Source organism: Labeo rohita, unplaced genomic scaffold (genome assembly GCF_022985175.1).
Source record: "Labeo rohita strain BAU-BD-2019 unplaced genomic scaffold, IGBB_LRoh.1.0 scaffold_249, whole genome shotgun sequence".
Lineage (NCBI taxonomy): Eukaryota > Metazoa > Chordata > Actinopteri > Cypriniformes > Cyprinidae > Labeo > Labeo rohita.
The window spans coordinates 21517-32937 of NW_026128759.1; the positions used below are offsets into that span (position 1 = coordinate 21517).

Consider the following 11421-nt stretch of genomic DNA (forward strand, 5'->3'; position numbering starts at 1 on the left):
TGCTTTTTCTCATATTTGCATGAAACACTTAACAGTGCATGGAGATGCTGGGGATTGAACCCATGACCTCTTAAATGGAAAACATGCATTCTACCACTAACCTACACCCCTGTTGCTTACCAGCTTGGCTTGCTTCTGTAGGATTACAAATGCTGTTAAATGCAGTTGAGGAAAGTCTACAGAACCAGACTGAAATTGTGTTGCCCAACTGAAAGATTAAACAGCACTTGGAGATGCTGGGGATTGAACCCAGGACCTCATACATGCAAAGCATGCACTCTACCACTAAGCGACATCCCCATCCTAAAGCTGTTTTTTTGGACTTCTGTAGATTTACAAATACTATTAAATACAGTAGAGGGCACGCTACAAGACCAAATTAAAAGACATTTGCTCAAACTTGCTTGAAATGCATTAAACATTTAGCGTTACTTGGAGATGGTGAGAATTGAAACCAGAACCTCATACATGCAAAGCATGCGCTCTACTGCTGAGCTATATCCCCATTCCGAGACTGGGCTTTGGACTTCTGTAGGTTTACAAATACTATTAAATACAGTAGTGGGCACTCTACAGGACCAAATTGAAAGAATTTTGCTCAAACTTGCTTAAAATGCATGAAACATTTAAAAGGGCTAGGCAATGGTGGGGATTGAACCTAGGACCTCATACATGCAAAGCACATGCTCTAGCACTGAGCTACATCCCCATTCCAAAGCTTGCTTTTGGACTTCTGTGAGTTTATAAAATCTATTAAATACAGTAGAGGGCACTCAACAGGGCCAAATTGAAGGACTTTTGCTCAAACTTGCTTGAAATGCATTAAACATTTAAAAGTGTAAACCTGTAGGTTTACTCTACTACTGTGCTACATCCCCATTCCGAAACTGTTCTTTGGATTTCTGTTTAGAAATGCTATTAAATCCAGTAGAGGGCCCTCTACACATATGAACCAAAGGTCCTTTTTCTCAAATTTGCATGAAACGCATTGAACCCAGGACCTCTTAAATCAAAAACATGCACTCTACCACTGATCTAAAGCCCTGTTGATGACCAGCCTTCGCTGCTTCTGTAGGATTACAAATGCTGTTAAATGCAGTTGAGGGAAGTCTACAAAACCAGACTGAAATTGTTTTGTTCAACTAAAAGATAAAACATCACTTGGAGATGCTGGAGATTGAACCCAGGACCTCATACATGCTTTGTATCCAGGACTAGATATAAGACATGCTTTATTTGTGTTTAGTGATGTGCTTTTACTCAAGATAACCATTGTGTAGTTAGTAGTAGATGCTTGCAGACATTGTAATGCACACACACACGGTTCAAATGTCTGAAAAATAGATAATGATTTTAATGAATGATTGCTTGGAGATGCTGGGGATTGAACCCATTACTTCATTCATGCGAAGCATGCACTCTACCACTATATCCGTAGTTAAAAAGCACCTTTTCTTTGTGTGTAGTTACAAGTGCTTTTACTCAAGATAACTGTTGTGTAGTTAGTACTAGACTTTTGCAAACATGTTCAACACACGCGGTTCAACAGTCTGAAATACAGGCAATGATTTTACATAAAGTTTATTGCATGGGGATGCTGGGTATTGAACCCATAATCTCATGCATGCAAATCATGTACTAAGCTAAGCTAGCTCCCCAACTACTCTTAAACTTTTTCTTTTTCTTTTCTTTTTCTAAATCTATATAATGTATAGCACATATGCACGCATTGTTGATAATTGTAGGAAACCATTTTTACTTAAAGAATTACCTTTGTTTGCACTCTGAGCTCTGAGCTACACCTCCAGTTGTAGGTAACCTTGTCCTCTTAGTTAAGTGTTTTTTTTCCTCCAGTTGTAGGCAGCACATAGGCCCACATTTTGGATACATACGCTGTAATGTGCATGTGTTGAATTTGTGATATATAGGCACATATTTTAAGTATATATAGATCCATTTTGGAATGCATGTGCATAACGGCAGATAAAGAAGAAAAATAGGTAAAGAAAGAGGGATCTCCAAGCCTTCTTTTACAGAAAGATTCAACATTGCTTGACGCTGGGAATTGAACCCAGGATCTTATAAAGGTATTGTGGAAAACTTCTCAGCATCTCCATAAAACTTGTCAGTAGATGGAAACATAAAGTACTCTAAAATCTCCTGGTAGACAGCATTGACTTCAGACTTAAAATACAGTGGACTTAAAATACAAATCGCCACAGACTGTGAAAGCTTTATGCTGTACTTCAAGAAACTTGAATTCTGTGCCTCTTTACTCTTCCCCCAGACTGTGTGGAGGATGACAGTGATTGTCTTCTGGGTAACTGTCAACATGCCTTCTGCATGATTGCGGTTTTGTGTACTGAATTAGACCAAGAAATAGCTGGTATTTATTGTGTATGAATGGTAATTTAATAAAACCTAAAATGAAATATTATAATATTTTGAGTTTTATTTTTTTTTTTTTAATATTTATGATTATTTATTTATTGAGCTGTAGGCCATAACTGTAGATTTCAAGTTGTAAATATAGTCTACTTGGACATGGAGACAGACATATTTATTTATCTATCTTTGTTTTGTGGAATATCAGTTACTATTTCAGTTGTTTAAAAGTGTAAAACGTAGCCTACCACATTATGGTTGAGAAGCAATCTAAACGCTGTCATATTTTAAATTAAACGCTCAATACATGTATAAATATCTAAATTTCAGTTCATTGTGGATAATAAGCCGTAGTCCTCCAGTATCCCATGATACCACCTGCTGAGTGCTCAGCGCGGCGACCTCAGAGTAGCTTCTGTAAAGGAGGTGGTTCGCTGTTGCGTGAGCACGTTAGTCTGTGAGTTTGCGCGTTAGCTGAGTGCTGCTGCGTGGATGATGGCTGCGTCGAAGCCCGTAGAGCCTCAGTCCGGGAGTGGGCTCCCCCGTTGGCAGCTAGCACTCCTGGTAGGGACTCCGATCGTCCTCGGTGTCGGAGCTGTTTACCTGTGGAACCGAAGTCGCGGCAAGGAAAAGCAAGGGAAAAGGAATGGGGAGAGGAAAACTCCCGAAGGAAGCGCTAGCCCTGTCCAGGGCCAGCACGGTGCGACCAATCCAGAGCTGGAGAACATGGTAATGAGCGCAATTATAAAGCCAAACTGTCCACGTTATTAATAAACCTCATTTATATATTTGGACCTGCTATTTTGCCTGCAAATCTTTCTTGACACCCTAACATTACCGCATTCTCAGTCAAGGACACTGCTTGACAAACTAGCTCATGTTAGCGAAAGTGCATTAGCCTGTTAGCTTCCAAACCTGAGATTCTAAACCACATTTGTGGTTGTGTTCTCTGTAGTCTGCTAGAATTGAAATATTCTCTTGGTTTTATAACCCTTTATAATGCAAGTGTATTTTGATCCCACCTCTAATGGTTCAGATTTTTGTATGTATAAAAATTCTGGTGGTGTGTGTTATATACGAGGGCGGGGAGGCAGTTAGAGCGGGGCAAATCCACATGTGACAGTTTCCTTGTAAATTATAACTCATGCATCTGTTTAATTATCGTATGCTTGCACTTCATACGATGACAGCGTCTCCTATATTTTAACGATAGTTAAGCGTAAACACTTTGTCGTAATTACATGGACGCATGCATGCTTAGCATATATGATACAGAATAGGTTCAGTTACACAGTCAGGGTCAAATTGTGCGGTTCATCCCTCAGTTCACATGGTTCCTGTCGAGGCAAACCCCTGTTTGATTGTGAACTTTTTGACTTAATTCCTTCTGGTCAGATTAGTTTGTGAATTAGTCTGAATCAAAATTATTAAACAATAATATCAAATGACTGGAAAGGTCATGGAAAGTAATTGTAGGTACCCTTGGCTGCTTCTAATCACGTGTGCATTAAATACACAGAAATTATTCATTTAAAATATAAATGATTGGGGCAGTGGAAATTGCTGAAGTTACAGTTATATGTGATATTTATGTGCATGGCAACAGTTATATATAATACCATGCGTGAATGTGTTACAGCAGCTGCATTTCATCTATTATAGGCTTGCTCTGACAAAGAAAAATGAAGAGAAGCATGTAGTTGCTGCTTCCAGCCATCTTTCTTACCTGCACCTTTAAATGATCTTGAAGTCATGTTTAGATTTAAAGATCAGATAATGAATGATAAATGCATATATGATTCAATAGGTGCATTATATCTTTCAGTATATGTCAGTTGTACGGCAAATAGTAGGTCTTCCTTTTTGATTGTTCATTTTTCTTTTCATGCATAATATAGGTTAAGGACAGTTTAGCAGAATGCTTCCCTGTTTGTGTGATTACTAATGTGCTGAAACTCTGAAAGGACGTGAATAATGCTTCTGTGTGTTTTACATTTTGTTGAATTATTGAGCTATTAAAATGTGTCGACAAACGGCATGACAATATCTAGTTAAAGGTGCAAGAAAATGCGTAGATACTTTAATCAGTATTTGCAATTTGAGAATGCATATGCTTATTTTGTACTATTTGTGATCTAATTAAACTTCATTCTCAATAGGAAGATCACGTCTCTGTTTGTAAGCTCTGAGGATTAGACGGACAGACAGCCGTGGGGTGGGGGGATTTGGCCGTGGCCAGACAGGAGGAGGAGTCTTAGGCAGAGAGTTTGATTTTTATGCGGGTGTTTTTGGATGGTATATTGGCAAGTGATGGTGAATGAGTCTAAAGTTTCATTTTCAATTCATATAGGTCTTTTTATTACAAGCTCAGCAGGAACAACAACATGGAAAAAAAGAGTCAGTGTTTTCCTTTGTAGATTAGGGAAAGACATGCTTTGGGCATTAGACACACAAGCAGATTCACCATGTTGAGCTTACTGTTGCAATACCAGCTAATCAGTAGCTTCTTTTGGGGCGAACATTGACTGAGCTTACAACAGAGAACTTGGCAGACATCATTAAATTAACCTTTATCTGCTGGTCTGTCTGCTGATGTCATATCAGATTTGACAACTTCTTATATGTAGCCTGTCTTCTGAAAATATAATAGCTTTTTTGGTCTGTGTGTAGCCAGAATATACAATTTACACATTTTCTATATGGCAATGATATACTTTGTGTTTGAATTTACTTTATATGTCATTTGAAAAGTGCACTAGTTAATCAAAGCTTGCATTTTATTTATCATGCATTTGTAGTTTTGTTTAAAATAATTGTGTTTGTCCATCCAGAGTCCCCTTGACAGAGCACAGTCTGCTAAGAATAAGGGCAACAAATACTTTAAGGCTGGCAAATATGACCAGGCGATCCAGTGCTACACAGAGGCCATCAGCCTATGTCCCAAAGAACAGAAAGGAGATCTGTCCACCTTCTTCCAGAATAGAGCTGCAGCCTACGAGCAACAGGTTTGTCTCTGTCAGATGGTCATTTGTAGTGTCATCTACAAAATGTTACATGTCTGAATGATTACTTTTTGTTTATGTTTGTGTTGTAGATGAAATGGACAGAAGTGATACAGGATTGCTCTCAGGCAGTCGAGCTGAATCCTTGCTATGTAAAAGCCCTTTTTAGGCGTGCCAAAGCACTGGAAAAACTGGGTAACAAGAAGGAGTGCTTAGAAGGTTAGCATTATTGCTGGTTTTTAATTTGTGTTTTTGTCATTTGAAAATTACTCAAATTTTTGGTTTGTGTGGAAGATTTTAAAGTTATGTATGATGTGTTTAATTACTAAACAACCTGCTGTCACAATCACTGGTATTAGCTATCAAGTTGTCATGAATTTTTTTTGTAGATGTGACAGCAGTATGTATTCTGGAGGTTTTCCAGAACCAGCAGAGCATGCTACTGGCAGACAAGGTTCTGAAACAGCTGGGAAAAGAGAAGGCCAAAGAAAAATACAAGGCGAGAATGCGAATAAAAGGTGCAAATCTGAGATTTAAACAAACTGTGTCATATATTTATAGCATCTCTTTCTTTTTTGCTTTCTCAGAACCGGGAGCCCCTTATGCCATCTCCTCAGTTCATCAAGTCCTACTTCAGCTCCTTTACTGATGATATAATTTCACAGCCTCTACAGAAGGGGGAAAAGAAAGATGAGGATAAAGACAAAGAGGGTGAAGCCTCAGAGGTTAAAGGAAGGTGAGACCTGGGGGCATTATATTTTGCCTGTTCACACTGAGATTTGTACACTCACAGCGTTTCCTTTTATTGCTTTTAAATTCGGAAATGTTCAGAGTGTTACATTCTGTTTTTTCCCTCGTTTGAATCTAAATAGTTTAGATTTAGATAGTAAAAAATATATATGATATAATGACTGTTAACTAAATACAATATTGAACTACTGTTTCCTCAGCTCAGGCTACCTAAAGGCTAAGCAGTATATGGAGGAGGAAAACTACGATAAGATCATCAGTGAGTGCACAAAGGAGATTGAGTCTGGAGGCAGATACACAGCCGAAGCTCTTCTGCTGAGAGCCACCTTTTACCTTCTGATTGGCAACGCTACAGCTGCACAGCCTGATCTTGACCGTGTCATCAACATGGATGATGCCAGTGTCAAGGTAAATGGATTAGGATCAAGAGAAACCTTCGGTTACTACCATCATCTTCCAAAATAACAGATGAAATGTATACTGTTTGTGTACTTATATATATATATATATATATTTTTTTTTTTACTCTTGGTTTTACCAGCCTCTAACTGTTTTGCAACATATCTATATTGCAACATATCTTTACCAAAAATTAGAACATTTGGATTATATTTATATTAAGGTTATTTTTAGTGTATCTTATTCATACTGTTGGTGTTAAAGCATACTTTTGTTGTGTTTCAGTTACGTGCTAATGCACTCATTAAACGTGGAAGCATGTACATGCAGCAGCAGCAGCCCCAGCTCTCCACGCAAGATTTCAACATGGCTGCAGAGATTGACCCCCGTAATGCTGATGTTTACCACCACAGGGGACAGGTATGATGACTTAATGTGCATATTGGAATTTTCATCTAAAGAAATGCTTAAAAGCAAGCCCTTATGTAGGATGTTTATGATATTAATATTTTCACATGTAATCTTCATTTGCCGTTTTTGATGAATCAGGTGCTGTTGTTACTGCAATAGCACCTCAAATCCCTGTTGAGTTCATGACCCTGCCAAGTTAATGGCCGTGTCACCTCAGAAAATTCATTTTCTGGCCTGATTAAAATTCTCGGTAGAGAAGATTGTTGGGAACTGCTTGCATTGAAGAACTGATTACCCAAAATCCTATGTCAGGGGTGTCCAAACTCGGTCCTACACCTGCCTGGAAGTTTCTAGTATAATTGGGGTTTAATTGGGGTTTCTTATAGGGTAATGGTTTTTGCTCCAGTGACTTTCATTTATATGCAAGTTCATGTGATTTTTGTTGAATTCCAACGTTTAGTGAACTTTAAACTGCAAATTTCTATTAAATTAACACGTATGGCCAACAGAAGATTGATTTGTCACAGCATGACCTCTTAGCTGAATTAAAAGAGTGCAAACTTGAAAGCATTGCGGTAAAATGGGACAGAATGTGTTTTTACACATTGCATTTATTATTATTTGTCACCACGGAGTATGATGTCATATCTTGACTGATGCATGCTCAAGGTCTAGATTGACCGTGGCATTAATCAGTCCGTTTGATGGGCATCTTCAATCAAAAAAATCATTAGGTGACAAATCCCCTGTGAAAATAGTTAGACTGACTTGCTAGTTACTTGGATTTGCTTCTGGGCAATCTGAATTGTTTTTGTTTGTTACATTCTTGAAATGGCATTCACCAATTTACCTTAGCGACTGTATGGAATTTATGATGCTCATTTTCTTTTACTATAGTGCTTGCTTACAGTTTGCTTTGTTGCTCTGCAACATTCCCCAGCAACTGTTAATTAGTTAGGGTGTAAATCTTCACTGGTTTCATGACTCGATTCAATTACAATTATCAACGCAGAGCCGATCCTCCCTGTACGCAAAATACGCAAGCTGCGTAGGGCCCCCCGAAACACCAGCTTTCAAAGATGATTCAAGTTTAGTTTGTTTTTGAATTTGGTCAGCTGTTAAGAAAACAGAAATGTTAGTTTTCTTTTAATGTGGTGCGCTGTCACCATTTCTAAGTAAAAATCAGTCAAATCATGAAACGTCAATGTAAATTAGCCTCTTGCTCGAGACTAAAAAAACGAGCTAAAAGCATATTACCGGGCCGTGGAAGAGACAATGTTTCTCAAGCGCTTTCCGTGAGCGTGAATCGAGAAGGAGTGAAACGTGGACAAATATTCATTCATTCATTCATTCATTCATTCATTCATTCCCGCTATAACCCCCCCAGGATCTAGGAAGTCTAGAATCATGTCAATGATTTGAATCAGTTTGATATCACGATGCGTTGCATACTCAAATTTCAACATTACGACACATGGCTACATTTTCCGAATGAATTTTGTGCAGTTTTATTAAATTAAAGGCTACTTTTTAAAATAATTACAGATTAATTAAAAAACTAAACTATTGTTAAGAATTTAACCAACTAAATAAAACTCAAAAACATACAACAAATATAAAGTAATAAAGGCGGGAAAAGACAAGTGATTAAACAAAAAGTACTTTCAGTATCTGAGAGTGCTTCAAGTATCTGAAAGTGTTTTTCCTCACCTTTGCTGATGATTATGGATGACATCATAAATAGCGTCAACTTTAATAGGCTGCATTCACACTAATGGACAGATCTGTTTTGACATATCAAATGTTTTAAGATAACTAACTGTGTTTACATCAATTTTATATCATAAAAGTATTCAGAGATACAAGTGCAGCTTCAGGACAAACACAAAGCGCACATGGAAATCTGTTTGTTATGTGAGTTTCATGCATCCAGTATGTACTGCATTCCAAACAACATAAATGAAAGTATATCTGAATGCTAAAATAATGACAGGTGGAAGCTCACACTGTCAAGCAATGCTCACGTGTCTCACAGTGCATATCCTGTGCAATGAAGCCTGCCGTGATTGTTTCTAGTGTACACGTGCCATATGCGGGGAAAAAAACAAGTTCAGAATTGTTGGAGAGGATCGCGATGCATCATAGAATCTATATTTTCTCCCACCCCTATTTATTAGCAACATCAACCTTGTTAAAGTCTTGATAACCTATTGATAACCTTGATAACCTATTGGTAATATTTTAATTTCTCAGTTGAAGATTCTGCTGGATCAGGTAGAGGAGGCTGTGGGAGATTTTGATGAGTGTATAAAGCTTCGACCAGACTCTGCACTTGCCCAGGCCCAGAAGTGTTTTGCACTGGTAAGTACCACAGGAGGGTGCTGCTTGGGTATTTTCTAGCTTTATGCTTGTACTGTTCATGAAGATGTTAGAATGAGATGATACCTTTGCTTAATGGATGTGGTCTACTTCTGACTTTCAACCAAAACAACCTGATATGATAAATTCTGAATTTTACTCATTGTAAAAGTGGTATTACTTTTATAACCATTTTTTTTTTTCCTCATAGTACCGACAGGCCTACACTGGAAACAACCCCTCCCAGGTTCAGAAAGCTATGGATGGTTTTGAGGACGTCATTAGGAGGTTTCCAAAGTGTGCTGAGGGCTATGCTCTGTATGCACAGGTATTGCTTTCCTTGATTGCATAAAACGATTTATAAACGTATCATTGTTTGCTACTTTATCAGTCTTTACTTAACTAATGTATTGTCTCTTTCTTTTCTTTCTTTTTTTATGATAGGCACTAACAGACCAGCAACAGTTTGGTAAGGCGGATGAAATGTACGACAAATGTATTGAACTAGAACCTGACAACGCTACAACATATGTCCACAAAGGGTTAGTGAGATCTATTTTGAATCCTGTTTATCCATTCAAGTTCAACAAATATACTAATCAGTTGTGGGTTTTTTTTTTTTTTTTTTTTTGCAGTCTGTTGCAGCTTCAGTGGAAACAGGATCTGGAAATGGGCCTTGAACTTATTAGCAAAGCCATTGAAATTGACAATAAATGTGACTTTGCTTACGAAACTATGGGAACCATTGAAGTCCAAAGGTTTGTGATGTTACATTGCTTCCCCTTTTTTCTGTACTTTTCTGTTCCTAATTTGCAACTCAGTGATTATATTGAAACATTTATGTGACTATTAACTTCAGGCAAAACTTTAAAGAACAAAATTTTTTTAAAACTAACATTTTAATTTTCTTTTCCACAGAGGCAATCTAGACAAGGCTATAGACATGTTCAACAAGGCCATTAACCTGGCCAAGTCAGAGATGGAGATGGCCCATCTCTACTCTCTCTGTGATGCTGCGTATGCCCAAACGGAGGTGGCCAAGAAGTACGGGCTCAAGCCTCCCACGCTATAACTGTTGCCTCCATTCGCCACTCTCTACTGCCGGGCTACAGTACACATCCCGTAACCCCAATATTTTTTTTTTTTTTTTTTTACTTCATTATAAAGATGATCATTATCAATGAAAAGGAAGGCCGAACAGGTTCTGCTACCACATGTTTACACCAGTTTTTATTTGAGTACTGGAAGGTGGCACTGGAAAGGGTGGAGGTGCCACAAAAGGAAACAAGCTAAAGCGAAAAGCAAGTGAGTGAAAAAAGACTGATGGCTACTTTGATATCAAATCATCAGTGGCATAGCTCACGCATCCTCCCTCATTTAAGTATGGCTTAGGCTATCTTGCAACAGTGCTTATTTGTTCATGTTCAGCCTCCCCTGCCAATCTGGTGTGACAAATGTGAATCTTTCTGATTATATAATCATAATTTAATGGTCAACTATGAACAATGGGGTCTTTAATCAGTACTTTTTACTTTTGTTTTTTTTTTTTTGTTTTTTTTGTTTTTTCCTTTCCATCCAAGACACCAGATTCAGTAAGTTTATACCAGTGTATACCATCAGCAGGACTGCATTATGGATTCATGGTTTGATGCTGTAACGTCCATAAGTTTTGTCCTTTCACTGTCACATGCAAGCAACCCTATTTACATTCTTTGTTGTATGGGAAGTGAAGGATTAAAGTTTTAGTTGAGATGTTTTTTTGTGTTACAAATCTGTTCTTGATGCGTCACTGCTGTGATGACACTGTTTATAAGAAGGGGATTATACTGAGGTTCAATACGAAATTTGGCCATACAGTTATTCTTTTTTGTGTTTATTTTTACCTTGAGTTTTGGAAGTTTTTTTTTTTTAACATTCTGTGCAGCATTTAATAATACATGCCAATACAAATTAGAAAGTAATTTCCTATAGAAGATATACAAGCATCAGCATATTCCAAAAAATCAAAATGAAGACAAATTGCACATTATTTAATGTTGTAAAAGGTAATATAACAAATTTAAAGCTCTCTTAGCCCTATACAAGAATTTTGATGTGTAACAAGGCTATATCTTTA

At 37.7% G+C, this 11421-nt stretch overlaps 1 protein-coding gene and 1 non-coding gene across 2 annotated transcripts; one reads left to right on the top strand and one right to left on the bottom strand.

Moving 5' to 3' along the window:
- Positions 1 to 228: 228 nt before the first annotated feature.
- On the bottom strand, positions 229 to 300 carry trnaa-ugc (transfer RNA alanine (anticodon UGC)). The gene has a single exon. It is a non-coding gene; the product is annotated as a tRNA-Ala (tRNA).
- Positions 301 to 2793: 2493 nt separating this feature from the next.
- Positions 2794 to 10457, top strand: tomm70a (translocase of outer mitochondrial membrane 70 homolog A (S. cerevisiae)). Its single transcript, XM_051102539.1, has 12 exons — positions 2794 to 3114; positions 5217 to 5390; positions 5480 to 5606; positions 5777 to 5886; positions 5975 to 6123; positions 6338 to 6545; positions 6822 to 6956; positions 9201 to 9308; positions 9517 to 9633; positions 9750 to 9847; positions 9941 to 10063; positions 10224 to 10457. Exons 1-12 carry the CDS (start codon positions 2878 to 2880, stop codon positions 10375 to 10377), a joined length of 1740 nt encoding a protein of 579 aa, XP_050958496.1. The 5' UTR covers positions 2794 to 2877; the 3' UTR covers positions 10378 to 10457.
- Positions 10458 to 11421: the final 964 nt, after the last annotated feature.

Excerpts from the sequence above, each read along its gene's own strand:
- tomm70a (XM_051102539.1), top strand. The coding sequence starts at position 2,878 with ATGATGGCTGCGTCGAAGCCCGTAGAGCCTCAGTCCGGGAGTGGGCTC. Across the intron at positions 3,115-5,216 it reads ATCCAGAGCTGGAGAACATG|AGTCCCCTTGACAGAGCACA; the intron begins GTAATGAGCGCA and ends TTGTCCATCCAG. Across the intron at positions 6,957-9,200 it reads TTTACCACCACAGGGGACAG|TTGAAGATTCTGCTGGATCA; the intron begins GTATGATGACTT and ends TTAATTTCTCAG.